The sequence below is a fragment of the Scyliorhinus canicula genome, chromosome 18 (assembly GCF_902713615.1).
Source record: "Scyliorhinus canicula chromosome 18, sScyCan1.1, whole genome shotgun sequence".
In the NCBI taxonomy this organism is placed as follows: domain Eukaryota; kingdom Metazoa; phylum Chordata; class Chondrichthyes; order Carcharhiniformes; family Scyliorhinidae; genus Scyliorhinus; species Scyliorhinus canicula.
This window is the reverse complement of record NC_052163.1, coordinates 17,329,308-17,355,047: the sequence shown is the minus strand read 5'-3', so window position 1 is coordinate 17,355,047 and position 25,740 is coordinate 17,329,308. Positions and strand designations below refer to the sequence as shown.

The window sequence follows — 25,740 nt, the reverse complement described above, 5'->3', positions numbered from 1 at the left end:
TGTAGTTATACAGCAGTCACAGTACTACTTAGAGCCACACCAAAAATGCCCCGACGAGTTTTTAAAAAATATATACGCACCTTATCTTGTTTTTTGGAACATAGTGTTTCATAACCAGCAAGCACCTCATCCAAACAAGTCTTCAGCAACTCCTGAAGCGTGACCTTAAGAAGAGCATGACCTCCAACCCGGTTTACTTCCTGACATAACTTAAAAAGCAGAGATTGGACGTACCAAGATGGCTATCAAAAGAAAAATCAAAGACACAAAACAAATTAAATGCTAGAATAATAATTAGATGTTCTTGAAAGAAACAATTTCCTGATGATAAACACATGGGGCTGGATTCACCAACCCGCGGCGACAGATTTCTGGTTCAGCACGCCGGCGGGATGCTCCATTTCACCGGCTGGTCAATGGGGTTTCCCATTGTGGGGCAGCCCCACGCTGTCGGGTAAACCCCCCGGGCTGCCGGCAAAACGGAGAATCCCGACGGCGGAGAATCCAGCCCTCGGTTTAGTAATTATAAAACAATTAATACAGATTGCTGAAGCAACTTTGAAGTTTCTCAATATATAAGCGAAAGCCTGCCACTGGTATTTCTTTTACCAAAACAAAAGGCACTGTGGTCTCTTTGACAGGCTGCCTATAACTAATCAAAGATATCACAATTCTTTGGTACAATTTGATTTTTTTTTTTAAAGAGATGCTGATAAAGGAATTGAATTGCAATGCAGATTAGGATATCATTTTAGCACCTCTGGCAGCTGGACACAAATCCAACAACTGGATTTAACCAAAGTAGAGAACTGGAATTGGAAGAGGCAGCTCACAAATTACAAAATGAATGGAACACAATATGCAAAGAGGTAAAAGAAAGGTAACTCAATTTTTTAATATAAATTTAGTGTATCCAATTCTTTGTTCCAATTAAGGGACAATTTAGTGTGCCCAATCCACGTAACCTGCACATCTTTGGGTTGTTGGCGTGAGACCCACGCAGACACGGGGAGAATGTGCAAACTCCACACGGACCGTGACCCAGAGCCGGGATTGAACCTGGGACCTCGGCGTCATGTGGCTGCAGTGCTAACCACTGCGCCGTGCTGCCCAAGGGCACTTAATGTGAATTATAGAATGTTGCACATAAGAAAATAAAACAACATGTATGCAACATCAATGGTGTTGAAATAGGTACGGATGAAATGGAAGTAACCCTCAAAACTTTGGCATTAACCATGTCCTATCAAGGTAGAACAGCAAAGTCAAAAGAATGTTGAACTACAGAGCCAAAAATAATTGATTGCACTTTTTAATTATTCCAGCTCGTTAAAGAAGCATTTACGGGAGGGGGTCACGTGAGGAGCGGCTGCATTTCCGCCGGCTCCGGCTCTGCTCATCTTTTCATCCTGTTGCACGGTTCACATTTGGTCTTTTCTTGGGGTGCATGGCTTGTACTTTCTCCTGAGAAGTATTTGGCCGGTGTCCTTGTAGGAAAGGGAACAGACGAAATGTTAAAATCCTCGTTAGTCTGTGTCTGCCAGAGTGGGCTGAGGTGGGCCCTGCTTTCAGCGGTGCAGTTGCTATTGAGCGGGCTCCCACCTTGGCGGTGCTGTATGCATCAAACAGTGGCTGCCAATGCAAAGGTCATGCTGACTGAAGGTCTCAGCTCTGAGGTGCAGGTCGTCAGGTACTTTTATGGAGGCGTGGAGGTGCACGAGGAGGTTCTTCTACTAGAGAGCACTTTCCCAGGTGGAGACCCGACTCCGTTCTGTCGATTTCCTGCTGCATGGCTTGCCATCCACCCTGGAGGGTTCTGGGAAAGGAGAGGGGGTGGAGAGGGGCACACAACTGAGCCTGGTACTGGCATGAGGTGTGGAAGAGTTCCCAAGTGAGTTCAAAGAATGGCTGCCACGTTTCGAGGATCTTGATTTGGAGACTGGGCACGTCAGATTCAATGGGGCAAATTGTATCCCGTCTTCGAGGCAGGTGTTGGGTTTGGCCTACCAATCGCTGGTCCTATGTTGTCATGTTCCTGAAGCTCGTCGTGAGGGGTTGGAGGTGGCCGTACCGGTCGAGGCATCCCTCCTAGCCGAGGCTTAGGCTGTGGACTGCTTGGGTGTTGGTGAGATGACATGATGAAAGTTAACGCATCTCGTGCTTTGACTATTGGAATCCTTGAAAGATCCTGAAAGTGCTCATTGATCCTGCTTTATCTTGGCTTTTGCTTCCTTCGTGGATGTCTTTGTTGTGAGGACTGCCTCGCAATTCAATGATTATCCTGGACGTTGCTGCCTTTTGATCGTGTTGCTATTTTCCCGATGCGGTCTATTTCCTGCAGGGTAGTGTATACCATGGATGCGATGGCCTTTACCCTGTATTATCCTGATTTAGCAAGTTCAAGTTTAGTTGTATATGGTAAATGGCATTTTTGCATAGTTTTAATCTTAAAAATCATGATTTATAGTGCCTCATGGTTGAGCGACGGGGTTGTTCTTTGTTTTCACCCCATCTCATTTAGTGGGAAGTATGGGTGAAGTGAAAGAACCATGGAATTCCTACAGTGCAGAAGGATACCATTCAGCCCATCGAGTCTGCACCGACCCTCTGAATGATAACCCTACCCAGGCCCACTCCCCTATCCCCATAACCTATCCCTGGACAGTAAGGGGCAATTTAGCATGGCCAATCCACCTAACCTGCACATCTTTGGACTCTGGGAGGAAACTGGAGCACCCGGAGGAAACCCACGCAGACACGGGGAGAATGTGCAGACTCCACACAGGCAGTCACCCAAGGTCGGAATTGAACCCAGGTCCCTGGCGATGAGGTAGCAGTACTAATCACTGTGCCACCAAGCCTCAGCAAGGGAGAGGGATGAAAGGGTTAGTTCGTCCTTGCTGTTATCAAGGATGTCCAACTCCCCCACGGTTAGAGTTAATCCGGCCATGTTAAAGGGTGGGAGAAGTAAGTCCACTTTGAATATTGTTTTTTTTTAGGTGAAGAGGGAGGTTGCGAAAGGGTCGGTCCTCTCCCAGGGCGACCTTTTGAGGGGCGTCTTGACAGCCCCCCCTTCTCCCCATGGTGGGGGACCCCTTTTGGCTGGGTCTGGAATGATTGTCCTCTCATGTTTTGGGCTTTGTGGGTATCCTGTCATTTCCATTCGGGGCGTGTTGTCTGCTTGTCGGTGTGAGTGGTCTATTCTGCCTTGGTTGCTGGTTCCTACACGAGTGCCGTGATGAGTCAGGACCTTGGCTGGATCCTGAGCTCTTATTATCCAGAGAGTTAGTTCATGGTCGCTCTGGTCCTTTCTCTCTTCTTCTTCTATGGGAGACACTAGATATGAGTATAGCTTGGACCTGTTGCTGGTAGTCCTCTCTTCTTCATTTTTTCATGATATGATTGACACTGGTTCTCTTCCGGTCCTGGGTTAGATCGCGTTTTGGGGTACACATGTAATTTCACCTTAGAGCCGGGTTTTCGTGGTCTTTCTTTGTTTTTTTCTGGTGTTGGGTATGATGTATCCACTCATGGCTTTTGCATGGGTGCAGCTGGGTTTAATATCTGAAAGAGACGGCTATGTTGGATGGCTGATTTTAGAGGTTAGTAAAATTGTTAAAGATATAAAGAAAGTCAAGCTGGAATATTAGTTTAAATTAAATGGTGGCTGCCGACCTCAAGGAAAACTACCCAGAAAAATCTAGCGATCTCTAGAGATTCCAAAGGCAGTCAATCACATTCAAGTATTCACACAGACAACAAGCAAGGAAGTTGAAAGCATTTATTATCCTTCACTTTTAATTTACATTTTCAAAAAGTGAAATAAATGACTGGTTTAAGATAGAAATTAAAATATTAGAAATAAGCTGAAAAAGTGAAATGTTGCCATAATGGAGAAATGATAATTCACAAATATAAAAACCAGCTTTTCCATACCGGTTGTAGTCGACAGCAATAATTATGAACTTGGTAATACCTAGAAACCCATCACATTCAATAGGTGTAAAAATTTTTAAACAAGACTAACAGTGTAAAAAGCAGAGTCTTCTGTCAATTCACCAACTACATTTGAGACTGCAGCCTGGAGGAACCTCAACAGTACACGTTAAGAGAGTAGAATAACTGTGGGCACCTTCTAAAGTTCTGGGTTAATCTTTGCACATACAAATGTGTTGGAAAAGCTTCCCCACATATGGAAGCATCATTAACCTCTGGAACAGACTTGTACATTACAGAGTTACACTTGGACAAGGGAACACAAGGGCATATGTTCATATGTACATCTCTTTTTATTCTTCTCGATGACTGCTTAATAAAATCACACCACTACTGATCAGGCCTCACAGGAGGAAGGAAAAGGCCTGGCTGTGCGGAATTGATGCCAGTCAGTAAGACATACTGATCATGCATGTTTAAAACTCTTATTTTTGGCTTATATTAAATCACTTTCTCCAAGCATGAAATTAGTACAAACATGCAAAAGAAGCCTTCCCAAAATGAAGTTCCCATTGCATTTTATCATCAGATTGAATGTAATAGTACTGCAATTATCTATCAAATTTTACATTTCAATTCTGTATTGTATATAGTCAGGTTCTTGCCACATGATCTAGATTAGATTAGACATGTGTGGTTTCACATTACTATGAGCACTACTTTTATTGCCTCAGAAATAGCTCAGCAAATTCCAGCAGCAGTCAAGTAACAGTTGCACTTTACTATAAATAACAGTAGGAATAATTATGCACATGTGAGCTGATGAATGTTCTGCACCTCTTGCTGTTTTCTGCAATTATTCTAAATTCTGCACTAATTCTGAACCAGAATAATGAGTGCCATGGGTTAATATTGTTTACAAATTTTAAAAAGATTAATGTTTTAATTCAACAGTACTGAAAGCTGAGGCTATCATTCATCTTCTTGTGAAAATTTCTGGATTTACTTTGTCTTACATGGAGGAAGATCTTTATGACATAATTGTAATTCTTCAGACTAATGAGAGTAGCTACCATCACCACCCACTATCTCCTCACCACAGCAACAAATGTGAGTAATTTGGAAATTACCCTGACAACAAGCAATCCTTCAAATAGTGCAACAAATATAGGGAGGGGCTGAAGAGTATACACAGTTTTGGAGGTGGCGAAGATAATATATCACAAAATAGTCTGAAGAGTTCCAACGCAGAAAAGTAACAATCTTTCAAACCTGAACAGGAAGACGAATTTTGGACGTAACACTATTTCCAGCTTCTGTTTCCTCTTGAATTTCAATTTCATCCCAGTTGGTGGCTGTAGATAAAATAGCTCCAGCTGTATGAGAGTGCAATGTTCGAGTGAAACTGTAAACTAGAGCCTTAAAAAAAGAAACCAAAAATATGAAGTAGTTAAAGGAATAAAAAGACGAGGAAAGTACAATGACTACTCGTCTTTACACCGTTTTTAAATTAAATAGTTTTTTCTGTTTCCAGCTGGAACAATCGCAACACACCATAATTGTAAAACATTACATTAAATTTCTCAAAGTGTAATTGAAATATGTTGCCCATATTCTAGAATTTCACTATTTAGAGATAACTGAAATTTACAATCGTCATATTTCTTAACATGTATCCAATCCAGTAAAGCATGCTGCCAATCATGGGTCCAGTTTGTAGCACCCGTATGGAAGACATCTCTATTTCACAAGATATATGGCCTTCAGTTATTACCAGCAGTTGTAGCGAAGCCACAAACACCACACAAAGTAGTTTAATCTCTCAAATGTTGCTCAGATTGAGCTATAATTCACCAATACCCCTATATGTAGGAGCCCTTGTGTGCAACAAATTGGCCTGCACGATCATTAGCTTTGCAATGCAGCATTTCATTTCAGTGGCATCAAATCTTTATTAGTGTCAAAAGTAGGCTGATATTAACACTGAAGTTACTGTGAGAATTCCCTAGTCACCACACTACGGCGCCTGATCGGGCACCAAGGGAGAATTCAGAATGTCCAATTCACCTAACAAGCACATCTTTCGGGTCTTGTGGGAGAAAACTGGAGCACCCGGAGGAAATCCACGCAGACATGGGGAGAACGTGCAGACTCCATACAGACAGTGACCCAAGCTAGGAATTGAACCCGGAACCCTGGCGCTATGAAGCAACAGTGCTAACCACTGTGCTACCTTGCCACCCATTATTTGATATATTACCATTGCGTTCAGAAGTATTTATTTCTCCTAATCTCAGCAAATTATTTAATCACCTGGTAGCTCTGGAGGTGAAGTTTGTGACTTAACATGATTCTCAAAAACACGATGGATCACGATGAAAAGGTCAGTGTAATAAAAGAATTAAACTTTAGTATTTTAAAGTACAATTACTTAAAACTTAACATATTTGAACAGGATTTCTACATGTAAAACTTAATTCTATTTTTGCATGAAAGAATAAAACATGGTTCAAAGTTTTCCAATACGTTTTAAGTTCCCAAACTCCTGTTTAGATGCTCTCATTTACATTGCAGTATGATTTTAGAAATAGAGACGAAACATGTAACAAATGGAATGCACACAGCTGTTAGTCCATTGTCAGAGTCCTTCCTATTGATTTCTCTTTGTTCCCATTTCTTTTATTTTATTTTTTTGGTCCAGAGGTTGTTAATTGAGTTACACCTTCAAGTCGAGCGGAGAAGTACAGAATTCAAAATTTCAAATAGCTTGACAACTGGAACACTATGTCCTCAAGATTTGTATTTGGGAACGGAAATCCCCGACTTGCTGGCACCCAGCAGATTAGAGGGATTTGGTTTGATTGATTGGCAGGCGGCCAGTGGGTATTCTGCCTGGCACAGACAGCGATTGGTTCCTGCCAGGTGGGCTTTTTTGAAGAGAACGCAGAAGACATGGGACCCTTGAAGAAAGAAGCTGTGTTTTCTCCGTCTTGTCGGCTGGCTGCCTTGCTATCTCTGCGAGTCTACAGTAAAGACCATTACAAGCTGAAGGAAAAGATAACACCCAACTGGAGGCCTAAACTGGAGAAAGACCCTAACTGGAAGATATCCATCTGAACTCAAAGTTCCTCATCTTTTATTTTTTAATCATTATTTTCTTCCCTCTCCACCACCCTTTCCTTCTATGTTGTCTGGCTGTGTATGTGAAATAGAGTGGGACGAGTTAGAAAGGGGGGAGGGAGGGCAGCAGTGGGTTAGCCCTGCAGCCTCACGGCACCGAGGTCCCAGGTTCGATTCCATCTCTGGGTCACTGTCTGTGAGGAGTTTGCTCATTCTCCCCGTGTTTGCATGGGTTTTGCCCCCACAACCCAAAGATGTGCAGGGTAGGTGGATTGGCCTTGCTAAATTGCCCCTTAATTGGAAAAATTAATTGGGTACTCTAAATTTATGTTTTAAAAAAGAGGGAGGGTTGGGAATTAGATAAAAGTTAACCAGTTATATTGCTGCCCACTTTATACAAATTAAATAATAAGATTATGTGTGTTAAAATTTACAAACCTGGTGGCTGCACACCCGGGTTCAAACTAAAGACATCAGATATTTAAGTGACTTTAATTTCACCTGTGTTGCGACCCAAGTCAAAGTGGGGCAGGAATTGACCACGCACTAGTCTAAGGTGCCGTGATACCATGTGGCTGAAACCTCCCTCCTTCTCTCTCTCTAAGCGACATTCAACTGTACTGGGAACCCTCAGCCATGAGGAGTGACTAGACCAGTGTTTTGGGTTAAATTGGAGAACATTGGGCGGAATTCTCCGATCCCCCCCCCCCCCGGCCGGCGTCAATCCCGCTCCGGCCGTGTCCCGAATTCTCCGCCCCCCCCCCCCCCCCCCCCCCCCCCCCCCCGAGATTCGGCGGGGGCGGGAATCGCGCCACGCCGGTCGACGGGCCCCCCGTGGCGATTCTCCGGCCCATGATGGGCCGAGGTCCCGCCGCTGACAGGCCTCCCCCGCCGGCGGGAATCAAAACACCTACCTGACCAGCGGGATTGGCGGCGCGGGCGGGCTCCGGGCTCCACGGGGCGATCTGACCCCGGGGGGTGCCCCCACGGTGGCCTGGCCCACGAACGAGGCCCACCGATCGGCAGGCAGGCCTGTGCCGTGGGGGCACCCTTTTTCTTCCGCCCCGCCATGGCCTTTCACCATGGCGGGGGTGGAAGAGACTCCCTCCCCTGCGCATGCGCCGGTATGACGTCAGCAGCCGCTGACGCACCAGCGCATGAACGGACTTCCGCGGCCGGCGAAGGCCTTTCGGCCCCGGATGCGGAGAATTCCGCACCTTTGGGGAGGCCCGACGCCGGAGTGGTTCATGCCACTCCGTCCCGCCGGGTAGAGGAGAATCCCAGCCAATCTTCCAACAGCTTTGGCAATCACTGGGAGCTCTCCATCGGGAAGTCATGAATTTTTGCGATTGATATATAATGCTGTCCAGGCCAAAGGTCTTATGGAATCAGAGGCAAATAAAATCATCATGTTTCTATTACAGAGCGACCACTTATATTAGCAGTTAAACCATCAGCAGATTTGTATGATGGGCTATAAAATGCACTTTTTGCTGTGAAAAAGTATTCCATGCAAACTCGAGCCAAGAATCACCAGTCGGTCCTATTAGGATGTGACAGCTAATACAGTGGCTTAGGTACAACTGGGATTGACCCAACTGAACAAAAAACTATTATATATGGTTAAAATATGATATTAAATCAGACGGTGTATGTCTGTGACTGAGATTTACACAGTCATAAATCCAATAGGACTATTTGTAATAACAAAGTTAATTATTTGCAAATCCGTTCTTCCAGCTCTCTAACATTTGAATGTCAACCACCAGGCTCTGCTCCCACTCTATCTATTTTCTGGGGTGTATTTGATTTTAAATCAGCAACAAAAGCCTAGTCTGAAGGTAAAAGGAAACATTATGATCAGAACACTGCAGCCCCAGAGAAGTCAACCAACAGGTGGGAACCTCCTTTTCCGAAATCTTCAATTCTGGCTCCGAAAACCAATCTAAAAGTGGAGATACCCAGAAGGACATACAGGGCTAGGAGATTATAAATCAGCAGTACAAGACTGAACTGGAATTAGAAGGGAGAATCAGAGCACTGGAGGAGGAGAGCAACAGATGACCGGAGTACACTCAAGAACAAACATATTTTCCAGAAGGGAAAAAAAAATCAATCACATTGCTCTTAAATTTTGTTCTGCTCCAGTCTTTCTAAATTTTGGTTATCTTTTTAAACAGAAGGACGAAAATCTGAATTCGTAGAGTAATTCATTAGTATAAAAGCATTGTCAAAAATCATTATTTATAAGCAAACATCGGGTACATTAGTCACTGACCTTTGATATGGTAACATTCCAAATCCTATAAGCACTCATGCTCTGTTGCAACAGCTGATCCTTTACTTCCTGCCACTTAGCTTGTGTTGGCTTCACTTCTTGCAGCTTCCCTTTACCCAGCTTCTTGACAGGACGGGGCTCACGTACAAGCTGGTCATTACTACTCGATTTACCCAAAATACATTGCTTTAGATGAGGGCAGAGTTCACCGATAGATTGGCATAACCGTGCCATGAAAAGGACAGCATTGAGATTGCAATCATTGGGAGAGTATGTGCAATTTTGTAGTCTCTCTTCTGCCATTTTAAGCTCTGCTTTCACACAGTCCAGGATGTACTGTACACAAGAAAGGCAATGCGTCCTTAGCATTTCTTCAACCTTCGCTGTATCAGCATACCTATCAAATGCTGAACTCTGTAGTTGTGAGGATGAGTGGTAATTTAAACCGTCTTTAACTGTGGACGAATCTGGTGGAAGGTATGTAACTAAATCATCCAATTTAGCTTTTAATTTGGAGTCAAGTGCAGAACAGAAACTTTGAACACAAAGTGTAAGAGCCTGGGCCTTCATAGAGAGTCCACTCTTGACAAACTGGCTACGATTTGTTACGCTGACCCAGGCAGTGTCTGTCAAAAGATCATTGCTGCTCTCTGACCAAAGAAATGCAGCAACATTGTACTCAAATTCAACAGGTTTGTTGGGAGCAGCGTTGGAGTTCTTGACCTGAAGTTCCTGCAGAGCCGAAACCAAGAGCTGTTTGGAACTGTTGGAGATGGATTCTAAACCTTCTTTTGTCAATGCCTACAGAAAAAAAGGGCTTTTATTAAATATGTCTAATAGAACCAAAGTCCCAATTACCAATTACAACCCATGATAATAATGTTGTTATTATATAAAGTTTTAATGTAATCATAGAATAAGATAGAAAATACCTTGATTCTTTTCATCAGATACCATTATTACTGAAAAAAGATACATGCTGTCAAAGCTTTTCATTTTGGACCCATCAGGACAGAAATCATAAGATGATCAAATTTCAACGGGGAACAAGAAATTTATATTACTTAAGTAAAGGGTGCAGGTTAGTTGGTATATGGATTTTGATTGGTCAAGGTGTTGCCATGGGGAATGCACCAGGGGAAAGTTGTACCCCAAGCCTTTGTTTAGTTGATAACGGTGCAATGCCTGGACAGGTTCTTTTTGTTTGCAAGAGGATGGTCAAGGTCCTGTGTATGAATGTATAGATTCTAGCAGGCATGGCCACATTAGGAGCTCAACTGTATCTTAAATTGGTTGTTAGTTTAATTCTGCGATTGGACAATAATGGCAAATGTGCTAAGAATTACACTAACAACCAATTTAAGATTGTCAGTCGGGCTCAAAATGCAGCCCACGTACACCTGCTAGAAGCTACATGTGTAGCTAGAAGCTACACTCCCGGCCCTGTCTTCTGCAAACAGAAAGAACATGTACAGGCATTGCACCTTTTTCAACTGAATAAAAGGTATCCTCTGATACATTACCTATGGCAACGCCTCGATCAGAGCTGACTTGCATGGTTCAAATTTAAAAATCTTGGGGATAATGGTTCCCTGGTTCATTCTCCATGGCAAGACCTCAACCAATCAGAATCCATTTGCCAACCAATCATCACTCTTTACTCATGCAGTATAAATTTCTTGTATCTTTGAAATTTGGTCTTGTTGTGACTTTGTCCTAATGAGTGCAAGACAAAAATATTTGACAACATAGTTCTGCACCAGTAAACAAGTACAATACTTTTAACAGATTAACTTCACACAGCTCTTTACAAATCCTTAACAATAAAATGAACATCAAGCCAACAAAGGAGATGTTGCAGCAGTGACCAAAAGTTTGGTCAAAGATGTAGGTTTTACAAGTGATCTTAATGGATGGGAGGAGGTTGAAGAGGTTAAGGATGAGTTCAAGTTTATAGAAAGTGCGGCGGGGAAGAGATAGGTCAGTTGGGAAAACATTAGAATAGTTGAGATAGCCCAGTGGTGACAGCCACCCTCCAATCCTGGAACCAACTGCGGCAGCAATTTGGCCTGTACAAAATGTCGGACAAGGCTCCCATCTGCAACAACCATAGGTTCAAACCAGCACTGACTGACACCACCTTCAAAAGGTGGAGACAGGACGGGGGGACACTGACAGTCAGGGACCTATACACGGACGACAGGATCGCAACACTGGACGAACTGAGAGAGAAATTTCAGCTAGCTGGGGGGAACGAGCTACGGTACCTGCAGCTCAAAAACTTCCTACGAAAGGAGACAAGGACGTACCCACAACCGCCACGACAGACACTACTGGAAGACCTACTGGACGCAAGTATCCTAGAGAAAGGGAACTGTAGTGACATGTATGGCCGACTGGTAGATAGGGACGACACCGTACTGGACGCAACAAGAAGGAAATGGGAGGACGACCTGGGGATGGAGATAGGGTGGGGACTCTGGAGCGAAGCACTGCATAGGGTCAACTCCACCTCCACGTGCGCAAGGCTCAGCCTGATGCAACTAAAAGTGGTACATAGAGCCCACTTAACGAGAAACCGTATGAGTAGGTTCTTCCCGGAGGTGGAGGACAGATGTGAACGGTGCCAAAGAGGCCCGGCCAACCACGCCCACATGTTCTGGTCTTGCCCCAGACTTGTGGAGTACTGGACAGCCTTCTTCGAGGCTATGTCCAAAGTGGTGGGGGTGAGGGTGGAGCCATGCCCGATAGTGGCGGTCTTCGGGGTTTCAGACCAGCCAGATCTATTCCTGGGGAGGAGGGCGGACGCCCTTGCCTTTGCCTCCCTGATCGCCCGCCGTAGAATCCTGTTTGGCTGGCGGTCAGCAGCACCGCCCAGAGCTGCAGACTAGCTGTCCGACCTCTCGGAATCTCTCCAAATGGAGAAAATCAAATTCGCCATCCGAGGGTCGGACGACGGCTTCCACAGAACGTGGGAGCCATTCATGCAACTGTTCCGGGACCTGTTTGTGGCCAACGTACAAGAGGAAGAATAGTCGGGTGGCCAAGAATCAGGGGAAAATGGACGGGAATCGGGGGAGGGTAGCCGGGGGGGGGGGGGGGGGGGGGGGGGGTTACGGGCTCGTTATGGGGGTTTGCTGGCAAGCCAAGGCCCAAAACCAAACTATAAATAAATGCCTATAAACATGTGCCTCGGCCATATTGGGGAATGTAAAATATGTATGCTGGCTAAAGGGGGCGGCCACAATTGTTGTTATGAAGATGCTTACCTGTAAATATTCATGTTAAATTTTTGTGTTTTCTTTTTATTTCTCTCTAATAATTTGTAATTTGTCATATATAAAATATGAAAACTCAATAAAAAAACATTTATAAAAAAAGAATAGTTGAGATTGGGTGAGAATTTCAGCAGAAGATGAGTTCAAGAGGAAGAAACACTAAATGTTACAGATGTAGAAGCAGATGTTCTCGCCGATAAAGAGGGTTTAAGATCAGAAGCTCAACTAAATCTCAAATATGACACCAAGGCTGCACACAATCTGGAGCAGCCCAATAAAGTGACATCAGTGATTCGGCTGAAATTGATGATCCATCTAATAATCTTGAGCAATAAATAGATTTGTTCAGTAGCTTCACAACATATGGCAAGGAGTTTTCTGATGAATCAGATGCTCTATGTCTCAATGTGTAATGTTAGATTGCTGGAATTACAAGAGGTAAATAAAACATATTTCTTAGCTTGATTTTTCAAACATTTTACAAATGATAAAATGTAAACCCATTCTCTGGACTTTAATCTTTGAACACCCATCTTTTATGGCTATTATAGAGACCTTAGAGGGAATGGATCATTACCTTTCCTAAATCTACAGATAAAGAATAGATTCACAGTATTAATATACAAAACACATTAGTGATTTGGATAACGAAAACGAGGTGCTATAAACCAGTTTGAGAAAGAACCAAAACCACCACAAAACACAAAAGACGTTTGCATTTTTTAGGATAAGGCTTGATGTATCTACCTGCAATCTGTCAAGGAAGAGCTGCTGGAGGAAGTCCTCCCAGAAGGAGAAACGTTTCTCCAATAGTCGGCAGCACACAGTTTCCCAGTTCTGACTTATTGATTCACTCGTTAGGAGTTCCCACACTGCATCGCGAATTCCAGCAAGACCTTTCAGACTTTTCACGTAGATCAACAAGTTTCCAATTCCCATCTTTATGTCATCTTTACACCTTTAAAAAAAGTTAAAGGCTAAATCAGGATAAAAAAATTAAATTATTGTACTAAATCTAAATATTGCTAAAAGTATAGGATGCACACTTTACTGTAACAAATTTAACTTCCTGTGTGCATGATCTTCAGCTATTTATTTCTGTCTACATCTAACTTTTAAATTGCTATACTGTACTATTAGTCCCCAATCTGTTTTGCCATATTGACTGTCATGATGCAAATACATGCCTGACTACTAGGTGGCTCTGTAGAACAAAATTGTAAAATCCCTCCTAATTCCATTGTAACCTTATATGTTAAAGAATTTATAGTCATATACAGTGCCAATGTCAACGAAATTCTGGTGATGAATGAAAAGTCATGATCTTACCTAATAAAGCAGATCCCAAGAACCTGCCAAGCATATAATTTACTATTGAGAGGCCTTTTGGCATAGTGGGTAGCATCTGTCCCTGGGCCAGAAACTTTGGGTTCAAGACCCATTTCACACTTGCCGGACACGGAAGAAGAACTTCATAATGTGGCCTCAGAGGACTGTTTCATAATTCAATTGTGCCACAGTTTAATCAGTTGTGGAACAGTCCATTTTTCTATTGTCAGCAGCTTCAGACACCTATCTAACCATATATTATCAACATTATCTTATTACCACGTTTAACGTGAAAGAAAATGAGTTTACAAGGGAAAATAGTCCTGCACTCTATCTTTGCTTGCTTTTGTGATGCACACGATGGCAGCTTGTTATTGCATCGCTGTAGGGAGTCAATGAAAATTGGAATCCCATGAGGGAATTGTATGAACTTTTGACAAAGATTAGTTAAATTTGAATGATTGCAAGTAGAATTGGTAGCTTCACTGAAAACAGGGAAAGCAGAATCATGCTGTACACAGACATCACTGACAAATGGAACCCATCGAACGTCAGGTCAAGTCGGTACAGCTGTGCATGCACTGCCTTGGCAGCAAAGGCAGTCTTCTTTATATTCTATGTCAAACATTATGGGCTTAATGTGACGAGAGGATGCAACATAGGGTGATTTTGGAAGGAGCATTTGGGCTTTCCATTTGAATGAACTGCAGCCTACCACATGTGGTGATCAAGTAAGACTAAGTAAATGCTGATTTATTTTCATAAATAAATGCAAGTTTGTATTAAGATCATATTCTAAAAAATGTATCTATTGATAATATTTTTGTTTCTTTGACTCTCTTGGAAATATGATCTGCCTCATACACACACAGTTCTTTCGCTACTCACAAATCAGAGAATTTCCATGCAAACAAAAATGCTTAATTTCCATTATTGGCCCCTAAATCACTGCTAGATGTTCTATAAGAAACAAATCCTTTTGTTCGGGGGTTAATTTTCAAATTACGGGTACGATCTAACGGAAAGGTTTCTAAGTGTCATTTGTGGCGGGTTTTGCTGGGAGTTTCTTCCCGGCTCTGTCGGAGAGTTCCCCACCGCTATCTAATCACACTTAGCCACTTTTTTGGACACTGAGGAGTTTCTCCACGGTCAAGAGCCCAACTTGCTGGCCAGGCCATTTCCTCAGAGATTGGCCTACCATTTTGAAACAGTGCGCCGATCTCAGTGGGCGCGTGGGTCACAGAATAGAATACCGAATGTGCAGAAGGAGGCCATTCAGCCCATTGAGTCTGCACCGATCCTTCGAAAGAGCACTCTACCCATGTCCACTCACCCCAAACCATATAACCTAACCTGCATATCCCTGGACACTAAGGAGCACTTTTATCATGTCCAACCCACCTAATCCATGCATCTTTGGACTGTGGTAGGAAACCGGAGCATCCGGAGGAAACCCAGAGACACGGGGAGAATGTACAATCTCCACAGAGACAGTGACCCAAGGCCAGAACTAAACCGGGGTCCCTGGCGCTGTGAGGCAGCAGTGCTAGCCACTGGCACCGTGCCACTACAAACCCATGGGCAATTATGCCACCACAGATGGGCATTACTATCCCCCTCCCAAGTGATGACACCGGCATGGAGTTGCTGAGGTCCCCTTATTTTCAGGCCTTCCCACACCGTCTTCAGGATCCCCCACCCTTCACCCTCCTTCTGGAGGCCCCTTCCTCCTCACCCTGCACCCCCCACCCTTTAAACACCCCCCCTCCCCATTCCCCTCCTTTAATGGGCATGGCCACCCTCTCAGGCCCTGACCCTTGGCAGTGTTACCTTGGCAGCCAGGCATTGCTCCTTCCAGCTTTGCAATGCCACCCAGACAGCCGAAGGTTCCCATGTTCAGGCAGGATGTCCACTGCCCTGTCAATCCAGGGGCTTCCAAAGACCCAGGATATCCTACCGGGTGCCGTTCCCGCCTGGCCCAAGTTGGTGAGGACCAGTACCGAATGAAAACCGGCAGGTGTCTTCCTGGAGAGGCCGGTAAATGATGGAAGCCCAATAGATACCAGGTCAGCATGCGTAAGTGGGTGTTAAGCCCACTTCGGCGTGCAAGACGGTCCCACCCATTGTGAGTGGGATCCTGACGCCTCGCGAGATCTGGGTAGATCACGCAAGGTGTACCGGCTGTTGCGAAGCCCACAGCATCTACGGGCCATGTCATGCTCATATTCAGGCGCAATGCAGCCGGTAGATCGTGCCCTGTACTTCTAATCTTTTCACTACATTGCCCTTCGCTTTCGACTTCAAAAATTCTTTGGGAGCAAGGTACTGGTTCAGACTTATCAGAAGATAACTGGAAGTCTCTTCTCTCTAGTGTACGTTCCTCACCTGTATGTCCAAGATATGGCTTGCTACAATTTAAAATCTTACATCGTATCCATTTGTCCAATGTTAAATTATCGAAGATTTATCCAAATTTGGTTTGTACCTGTGATAAATGCCATACTGCCCCAATCTCATATATACTGCTTATGTCCAAAATTGGCTTTGTTTTAGACAAACATTTTTACATGACTCTTATATTTTTAGTAACATTGAACCTTCTCCTCTTACAGCACTCTTTGGAATGGAACCAAATGCTGACGTCCCTCTTACAAAAGTTCAGACCGATACACACTCTCCGTTTCAATATTATTGGCTGAACACATTATTCTATTAAATTGGAAGCAGTTTGCCGTGCCCTCTTTTACTAATTAGATACATGAGCTTATGCAGAATCTTCAACTTGGGAAAATAAAGTACACTATGAAAGGCTCCATGGATGGATTTTATGTAGCTTGGCAATCCTTCCGAGGTTATTTTGAGAAATAACTGCTCTCTACTTTCATACAGCTGGCCCCAATTAGGTTGCATATATTATATCATGTGAATCTATATCTGTTCTATGATTGTTGTTGATTTTCTTATTAGTTATCTTTTTGGGGCAAGGGAGGGTTTTTCTTTCACCTTTTTCTCCCTTCCTCCTACTTCTCTTTTCCAAATTATTGCGGTACTGTTAAGCTATTTTCTATACTGACATTCATTATTATTTTTATTAAAACTTAATCAACAGAGGATATAAGAAAAAAAACATTGTTCTACTTCGATGAGCTGTGGCACAATTGGATTTCTCCAGCAAAAACAGAGGGGGCGATTCTCCGAGTGCCGGGCTGGAAAATCGGCGCAATCGCGCCACGACACCCCGACTCTGGCGCACGATTCTCCGAGGTGCGAAGAATCGGCGCCATTTGACGCAGCGCAGGCCGTGGGAATCGGCGGGGCCACCGATTCTCCGGCCCGTATGGGCCGAGCGGCCGCGCAGATACGACACAGTCCCGCCGGCGCCGTTCACCCCTGGTCGCTGCCGAAGGGTCGGGGGGGCTGTGGGGAGGGGGTTGGGGGGGGGCTCCGATGGGGTCTGGCCCGCAATCAGGGCCCACGGATCGGCGGGGCGACCTCTCCCCCTACTTTCCTGCGCGGCCGGCCCCTGAACACTGACGCCATTTGAGCCCGTGCCGGCGCGCTGAAGATGTCCCCAGCGCATGTGCAGGTTGGCGCGGCCCAACTGCACATGCGCGTGGGGGCCAGAATCGGTCGTCCCCATGCCCGTTTTACGCTGTCGTGAAACGCGACTGCGTTCACAACGGCGCGAACACTTGTGCTCCATTTTGGACAATCGCCCCCAGAGTGTTTGGAATTTTCACATAAATAAAAATGGTTGCAAGTATAATGTTCCTCTAAATTTTCTTTGCATTGGGCAGGCTACAAACTCCTCTATACATGACTTTCTGTCCACGGGCAACTTGCACTTTAAAAAATTCATGACTGACATAATGCTGGAATTTCTCCTCTGGAACAGGTCAGCCTGTTTATTTCAATATGCAATACATTGCAGATTGCTACATGACCACAAGCACAAGTGCATCATAGAGGGAACACTAAACAATTGTGTAATCTGTAGTGTATCACACTTGAAGTATGTCTCAATTTTTCTTTTCAATCAGCTGTGTATACACATAAACACATGGACAGCTCTTCAGTTTTAAAAAGCCCGATATTGACTTCATCTGAATACATCTGTACACTAGCTTCTCTTTAAATAATTTTGAAAAACAACCAGGCATTGCTGGAGGGTCAGAGTAAACAGCAACAAGCACAAAAAGGGGGGGAGAGAGGAAAAGCAGGCAGCAAAAACTTTTCATTGGGCATAATCATGGAAGTAAAGAAATCCACACGCTCTTTGCAGTTACTATTAAAAGGTACTTTTAGAGGGCAGCACGGTGGCACAGTGGTTAGCATTGCTGCAACGCGCTGAGAACCCACGTTCGAACCCCGGCCCAAGGTCACTGTCCGTGTGGAGTTTGCATATTCTCCCCGTGTCTGCATGGGTCTCATCCCCACAACCCAAAAGATGTGCAGGCTAGGTGGATTGGCCATGCTAAATTGCCTCTTAATTGGAACAAATGAATTGGGTACTCTAAATTTTTTTATTGTTTTTTTAAAAGGTACTTTTAGCAGTTAATCCAGTGTTTTATTCTAATGTCACTGGTTTCTGCTCTTCAATGTTCATCATGTGTAAATAAATTCCACTTGCTTACATGTTGATCCATTGCTGAAGAGTGTCTCTCAGGTAATCGCGGTTTATTGGATGAGCAAGAGTCCTCAAAGGGGGCTGAAATTCCACAATAGAAGGTGGTAAATATTTGAACCAGGTCTCAGATTTCATCTCTTCTTTTAACACTGAGATGCCTCTATCTGCAAAGGTTAAACAAATGAGGTATTTAGTTACCGGTGAATATAAACAAATATTCTCTGTAATATTTCCAAACCAAACTTTGCCTGAAAGCGATGATCTTCCACCTCAGGTAACTGGATTTAAAGTTACAGCTCTCACATGTCTGGATTTTTGACAAGACCCAGAATCCAACGCTACTGACATGCACCAGTGTTTTCTGCAGTGTAACAGGAACAATTAGCTCCAAGTTATGCCGCTTTTCAACCTTGGTAAACTTGTGTGCAAAAATCAGGTTGATCTATCTAAGATTGTTCATATCTCTCGAAATCTAGTATCTCATGCACACAATCATTCTTGTAAATTTGGTGACAAAAAACAGACAAGTGGACCACAGGAAGCTTAATAGCAGAATCCAACCGTGCCAAAAACCAGCAGTGATCAATATGCAAGCTTTTTCAACTGACACCACTGAATAGTGTGATCAGGAGCTTGAACCAATTATGCAACTCACTCCCATCCTCACATCCACCATTTCTGCCCCCCAAAAATCAACTGATTCAGCTCAGAATCTGATCCAACCTAGCCTGCATGGCTAACTTTACCCAAAGCGGCACAAAACATGAAAAGAAAGTTCATACTCACTATTTGAGCAGACAGCTAAGCATATTCACAAAATTTTACATTACAAGAAGTACCATTACATACTATTTGCAAAAAGAGGAAATTATATAGAATCTATGATTCTATATGGGACCCTACAGAACAATTCGAGTTACCACACCCCAGCCAAAGTTTATTCCATTTGTCATCCACTTCCAAGGTCAATTGCTAAACCGCTATCAGTCAGTGAGCAAACAAAAAGATAAGTTCTGGGATTATTTCGAAGCCATTTTACAAGTTTAACAATTTTAATAATAACTGACAAAGATAGATCCACACATACCTGCTGGAGACTGACTTGTGATGGATGCCAAAGTAGTGAAGAGAAGGCTGCAGGTTAGTGTTGTATCTGGCACTTTTCCTTCAGTCGGTGTATAAAACACAGCTTGAGCCTGATACAATGTGGTGGCTAACAGTTCAACGAGTGAACATACCTGTGCCTTAATACCAGCACCTAAAAACATAACACTATTTAATTTCTGCAAGCTTCAAAATGTGAATTATCCTTTCAATCCTTAAAAGTACCATTAAGATAGAAGGGACTTCTTAATCCATTAAGATAAAATTCAGTAATTGGCTACAAAAAATACAGTTTTCCATTTTCATTTATCCAAAGGCTAGTTTTAAGCACAACTCCTTTTTCTACAGAAATAGGACAAGGTCTGGTGCTCACCATGATGAGGTTGGTTAAGCAACTGCTGAATTGCTGATTTCCTGGCTAGAAGGAAGTCAGCAAGAGCTTGGCGTGGCGAACTGTCTTCCAGGAGCATTATGGAACAAAGAGCCTCTGCAATTGCTTGGTCTGATACTGCTCGGCCCTTCAAAAGTGTTTTACTTTCTTGTAAAATGGATGCCCTAGAAAATAAAACTGACTTAGAAACTGTATTCTACCCTTTTCAGAACGGAATTAAACTTTCATTTCACAGATATTTAATGCTAGCTCTCACTAAAAAGCAGAGGTTTTATTTTTGGTGATTTAGCAAGACCAAGACTAAGCTATTCCCATAAAGTATCAGAGTTGAATGATTAAAAAGCAATGAAATGCGGAACCTGTTCATAGTGTATTCATTTCTGATCATACAATTGCAGTCATGAATATTTGCACTTTGCATCCAATAATGAAACAGCTTCAAGTTCCATTTCTGTCCTATAAAACTACAGCTTCCTTATATAAGTAACTCATTTCACTTTAACACCATCAGGAGTTCATAACCGTCTCCTGCTGCTTTGTACCAACAACCTTTGTGACCACTCTGACTGAGAATGCCAAATTCAAACTAACTACAACTGATTTAAAGGGCAATTGCGTGCTGCAGTATTTTGTAATTCAAAAGTAAATTAATGTTTCTATTCAGAACTGCAAAATTGTAAACTTGTGTGTAAACACATGCAGTTACTAAAATGTTGCACTAAAGATGGGAATATACTTTTCACCCAGCCCTGAATAGTGTGTGAGACAACTTTTGGGGCTGGTGAAGAGCTTTGTGCCCAATACTAAGTGAATTGTATACCCCAAGTGAACTTTATTCAATATCCTACCATGGGTTTCTGGTTGATAGAGAAATAACCCCACTAACTAGATCAGCCAAGGAAGATTTTCAATTGTGGCAGTAGGAATGGAAACTTGTGTTTATCTTTAGAACCCTTTGCCCGGATAAATTTTAATATAGAGAAGAAAAGAACAAATTCTCCATGTAATCTATTCCATGATCTGGCTTCGGAAACAGACAGCCATGTCTGTCAGCAGCATCATGCCTGCACATAGGTTGAACATTTACGTTATAGCTATATTTATGGCTTTTTGTGTGATTCTTTTCTGTTCAGAAAGCCTCTGATGGTCCTGAAATGTATAACTATACCCATCAACAGCAACTTCTACAGACACACAGTTCAAATCCAAAGCATGGGTTAAATTTTTTTTTTAATATGTGGAGTTTGCAAATAAGCGCATTGAGGGTTGTTAGATCTAGTGACTTGACAAAGAAAGGAATGTTTTCTTGACAATTATTCACCAATCATATTTGAAGTTTGTTTTCACCCAACTTTAAAATTCCAACCACAAATTTGATCACATAAACCAAAAGGGATAATTCTGATCAGTTCTGAGTATGCGGAAAGCACAAAGAAATAAACCAGTCATTCTTTGTAAAGTAACATCCACTTAGATGCAAAATCTCAATCCCCTAAAAGCACTCAAAAAGTATCTGGCGCATCGGCGGCCCAGTGGCAAGTACTGCTGCCTCACAGCACCAGGGACGCTGGTTCGATTCTGACCTTGGGCGACACATTCTTCCCGTGTCTGCATGTATTTCCTCCGGGTGTTCTGGTTTCCTCCCAAAGATGTGCAGGTTAGACAAATTGGATATGCTAAATTTGTCCCGAGGGATTGGGCCTAGGTTAATGTGCTCTTTCAGAGTGTCATGCAGATTCGATGGGCTGAATTGCCTCAGTTTGCACTGTCGGGATTCTATCATTTCACTCACATCGGTGCAGTTACTCATGGGTATTGTTAGGAATCTATATCTCAAATAATTATGCTTATGTCAAAAAATACAAGGACATTGAGTTATGTGGACACTTCCCCCGAGGGTAAAAAAGGTTACAAGTTCACTTTGGTCTGTGGGAAAACTGCTGTCTCTCCCCCCCCCCCCCCCCCCACACACACACACACACACACACACACACACACACACACACACACCCTCTGTTACCCCCAGAAATCTTCAGCTACATGGCAAGGGAGAAAAGTGTTATTTTGTAACCTTGAGTTACAATTTTTTTTTAAACTACTGATTCGCTGAAAAAAACAGTGTGAACATTTTTTTTAAAAAACCCTGTCTTGACAGGAAACTGTGAAGAATGTTTGCTCCTCTCTCCCTGTACTGCCTGCAGTCCAGATTGGGTGTTCACCTCCAGCCAGAAAATTCTCACAGAATAACTTGTCCATATTTGAAAGGCAGCGGAACTCCGACATGCGAGAGTTAGCAAAACGTGTTTCACCAAGGATCCTTTGGAAAGACAACTATGACTTGCACATCATCTTCACACGCGGAACACAAAGATCAACAGTGTCAAGACCTTTTTAAACTTTGTGTTCTCTTATGAGACCTAATTTGCCTTGTCCTTTGCAACTTCGTTGGGATCTTAAAAGGGGTAAAGCACGAGATTCCTGGATTACAAACTGTATGCAAACCAGTTTTGGAACGTGTTTTTTCTTAAAAGAAAAGTTTAGTATCATAATAAATCTATTATTCTGAGTTTGTTGAAAAGAAGCCTGATTAAAATCTCTTTTATTCTGGGTCCAGCAGCAGCAAAGGTAAATAATTGGCCATTTTAGTGAGTGAATTGAACATTTACACTTGTGGTGCAACCTGTGGAGTAGTGGGGCTAGAGAAATTTTGCATTCCCCCATACTGGTTGCCAAGCATGATGTTTGGCTATAATACAGAGCAAAAAAATGGAATAGCCTTGTTCAGGAAGTTGCTGCCACTGGCTGCCACTCAACCAAACAATAGAAAGCACCATAGGCTCAGAATACTTGGATACTATCTAATGCTGCACAGTACTACACCCTCAAACAAGTAACAAATTGTCCTCAGTTGCCAGTTTTGCAGTAAATCAACATAATGCCTTCATGAATGGGAAAATTCAGGTAAACAAGGAGACAGGAAAACCTAACTTGATGCTGACTTTTCAATGCAGGATTGCACGCGTGATCTCACATCACAGTGTGGTAGATAATAAAACCAACAGTGAGATGAATTATATAACATCTTTAAAGTAATAAAAATGTCCCTTGCTGCTTCACAAATGCATGATGCAACCTTTGAGAGCAGTTAACTCATTGTTTGAAAGATAAGCAACCAAAACATTGCAAGTATATTGTGGAATTATACAGTTTTGCAGGAAAACCACAGTATTTTCAATTCTACTCAGTACGGTTGAGAATTATGGAAATGTATTGCACAATCATCTCTCCATAACTGCATCATGTTCTCCTCAGTTACAAACATCTAACTCTTGACAGGGTGTCTCAATTATAATCGTCTGAGTTAGATGCTCCAACATTGTAGATCAGCCTGACTTTATTTCTACAGTTATGGATCTATCCCATTAGGTAAAGTAGTTGATGATGACTGAAAACTGGTGTAAGTTCTTAATAAAACTTACTTTCCAGTCAGTGACTCAATAACAACTTAACAATAGAAGCCACCTTCAAGATTGATAGTTCTTCAGTTTATATTCACAATGCAAGGGGTTAAGGGCCGGAGCCAGACTTCACTCGTTTGTAATAATTAAAGTCAAGCAATGGAGCTTGCCATCTTGTTTCCTGGTTTGTGGAAGTTTTTCCCAACCAGTGTTGTGCCCAAAACTCTGCCTCTTGATCCATGAAGTTCAAGCACAAAATTTACCACTCTCTTTGCTGTTGGAATAAGACATTCCTCCAAGAGAAAGCCTAAACTTGTCACTGACAGATCTGTAAACATTTTCTAGGCTTTTTACCAACCAAGATTAATTCCACAGCAACTGCAATTTACTGTTGTTTAACAAACCTGAATTAAAACTATGATCACCTTCAAAGGGAGACAATTTCACAGGTATAGAGCCAAAATTAGAAAGATGTAAAAACATGTGACAGATTATTTTAAAACACAGCAGCTCTTCTGAAACTGATATTAAAACAATGAAAATGAAGGTGATCGCCAATGATAGGTACTTTTATTCATCACTGACTTACCTGAAATGACCTGCTGCTGCTACTTGTCGAACAAGAATGGGAAAGCGAGCTAGGACAGGACTGTAATAGGAACCCGAGGAATCCAACTGGAGGATACTATGAATGTGACAGCACAGCAGATACATCTGAGTAGCATGGAGATATTGTGATGACTCTAAGGCACTCCAAATTTTCTCTGGCATATTCAGAAGGAGCTTTATCTGTGCTGCCATGCTGTAGAATTTCTCCTGGGATTGTTGCTGAACCTGAAATACAAAATCATTGTCCCCATTTACATTACTGTTGCTCATATCTCAGTAACATAGTTTAAAGATTAAATCTGCTGAGGTCATCATAACAGCCTGCCTTTTCCCTTCCCAGAAGCTGACTGATCTGCTGTGTACCACAAGCTGTTTTTACTTTTGCTTGGCTTTACTCTGACCTGTCAAACATCTCTTGAAATTGCTTTAAATCGGAGTCTGATTACTTCCCATGGCCCAAGGTGTTTTCTCTGGCTTCCCCTCCCCAACCTCAACTATATGCTGCCCCTCTAAACTCTATTGATGATGACGTAGTCAGTTTCCAGATAACACCACTATTAATTATCTGCTGCCCTTTCCCACATCAAGTCATAGATAGCCCAGAATGTTCTCCAATTAAATACTTCAAAATCAATACCACCCTTCTCAGCTCTTCCCATAAAATATACATCTTTGTTCCTAAATCCATTCTTCCCTTTGGGATTATTATTGAGCTCAATCTATGCAATATTGATGACCTAATGAAACTTCAAACCATATACTATAGCAGTGCAAGACGATTCCCTAATGACAGTTGTCTACCAGGTCCTTATCCTTTGCAATTTGATCCACCGCCATTCTTAATTTTGAGTAACAACACCCCCCCCCCCCCCCAGCAGCGAGCTTCCAACCACTACCATAATCTCTACCATAAAGACTATGCACATCACCTCCATAATGCCAGCCACTTCTGCTCAAAGCTTACTCCATCCAATTCCAAAATCTTCATCTATGCATCGGTTACTTCCAGGCTCAACTGTTCCAAAGTTTCTGTCAATTTATAATTTTTCAACCTTGACATTAAAATAAGCCCATCCAAAACTATGCTGCCCATACCCTTTCCTGCAGAATTTCAAACAAAATTAAAATACTTATCCTTATGATTAAATTTCTCCATGTCCTCACCCCTGATATCTAACATTGTCCAGCCCTACAACAGCCTTTCAAGATTTGTTTTGATACCAGCTCCTTATAAATCTTTCCCCTTCCTACACCCTGCTGGCTAAGCCTTCAACCACCAAAGCAACACATTGGAATTCCCTTCACAAATCTTGGCCAAAGCATTTGTTCACCACTTTTATAATTATAATGAATTTATTATAATTAATTAATAATCGCTCCTTATCTGGTATAATATTTTTTAAATAATTACACCGCTTGGATTTTTCTACATTAAAAGTTGCTTTATAAATCCAACTACACGCACTGTCAGCAAGATGCCGTTTGCCACTTTAAATATCATCTGTCTCTGCCCACACATAGAAAATAGAAGCAGGAGGAGGCCATTCGGCCCTGCACGCCTGCTCCATCATTCATTATGATCATGGCTGATCAAGTTCAATACTCTGATC

The 25,740-nt window shown here is 42.7% G+C and overlaps 1 protein-coding gene across 2 annotated transcripts in view; it reads right to left on the bottom strand.

Annotated features, from left to right (window-relative positions):
• Window positions 1-25,740, bottom strand: part of cog1 (component of oligomeric golgi complex 1) — a 49,415-nt gene that overhangs the window by 21,925 nt on the left and 1,750 nt on the right. For both annotated transcript variants that reach the window (XM_038777328.1, XM_038777327.1), the window contains exons 2-9: window positions 24,111-24,355; window positions 20,046-20,227; window positions 19,656-19,826; window positions 18,576-18,732; window positions 13,360-13,570; window positions 9,335-10,135; window positions 5,209-5,355; window positions 81-242 (exon numbers count right to left, since the gene is read on the bottom strand). In XM_038777328.1, coding sequence (XP_038633256.1) covers window positions 81-242; window positions 5,209-5,355; window positions 9,335-10,135; window positions 13,360-13,570; window positions 18,576-18,732; window positions 19,656-19,826; window positions 20,046-20,227; window positions 24,111-24,355 — 2,076 coding nt within the window. The remainder of the gene's footprint in view (window positions 1-80; window positions 243-5,208; window positions 5,356-9,334; window positions 10,136-13,359; window positions 13,571-18,575; window positions 18,733-19,655; window positions 19,827-20,045; window positions 20,228-24,110; window positions 24,356-25,740) is intronic.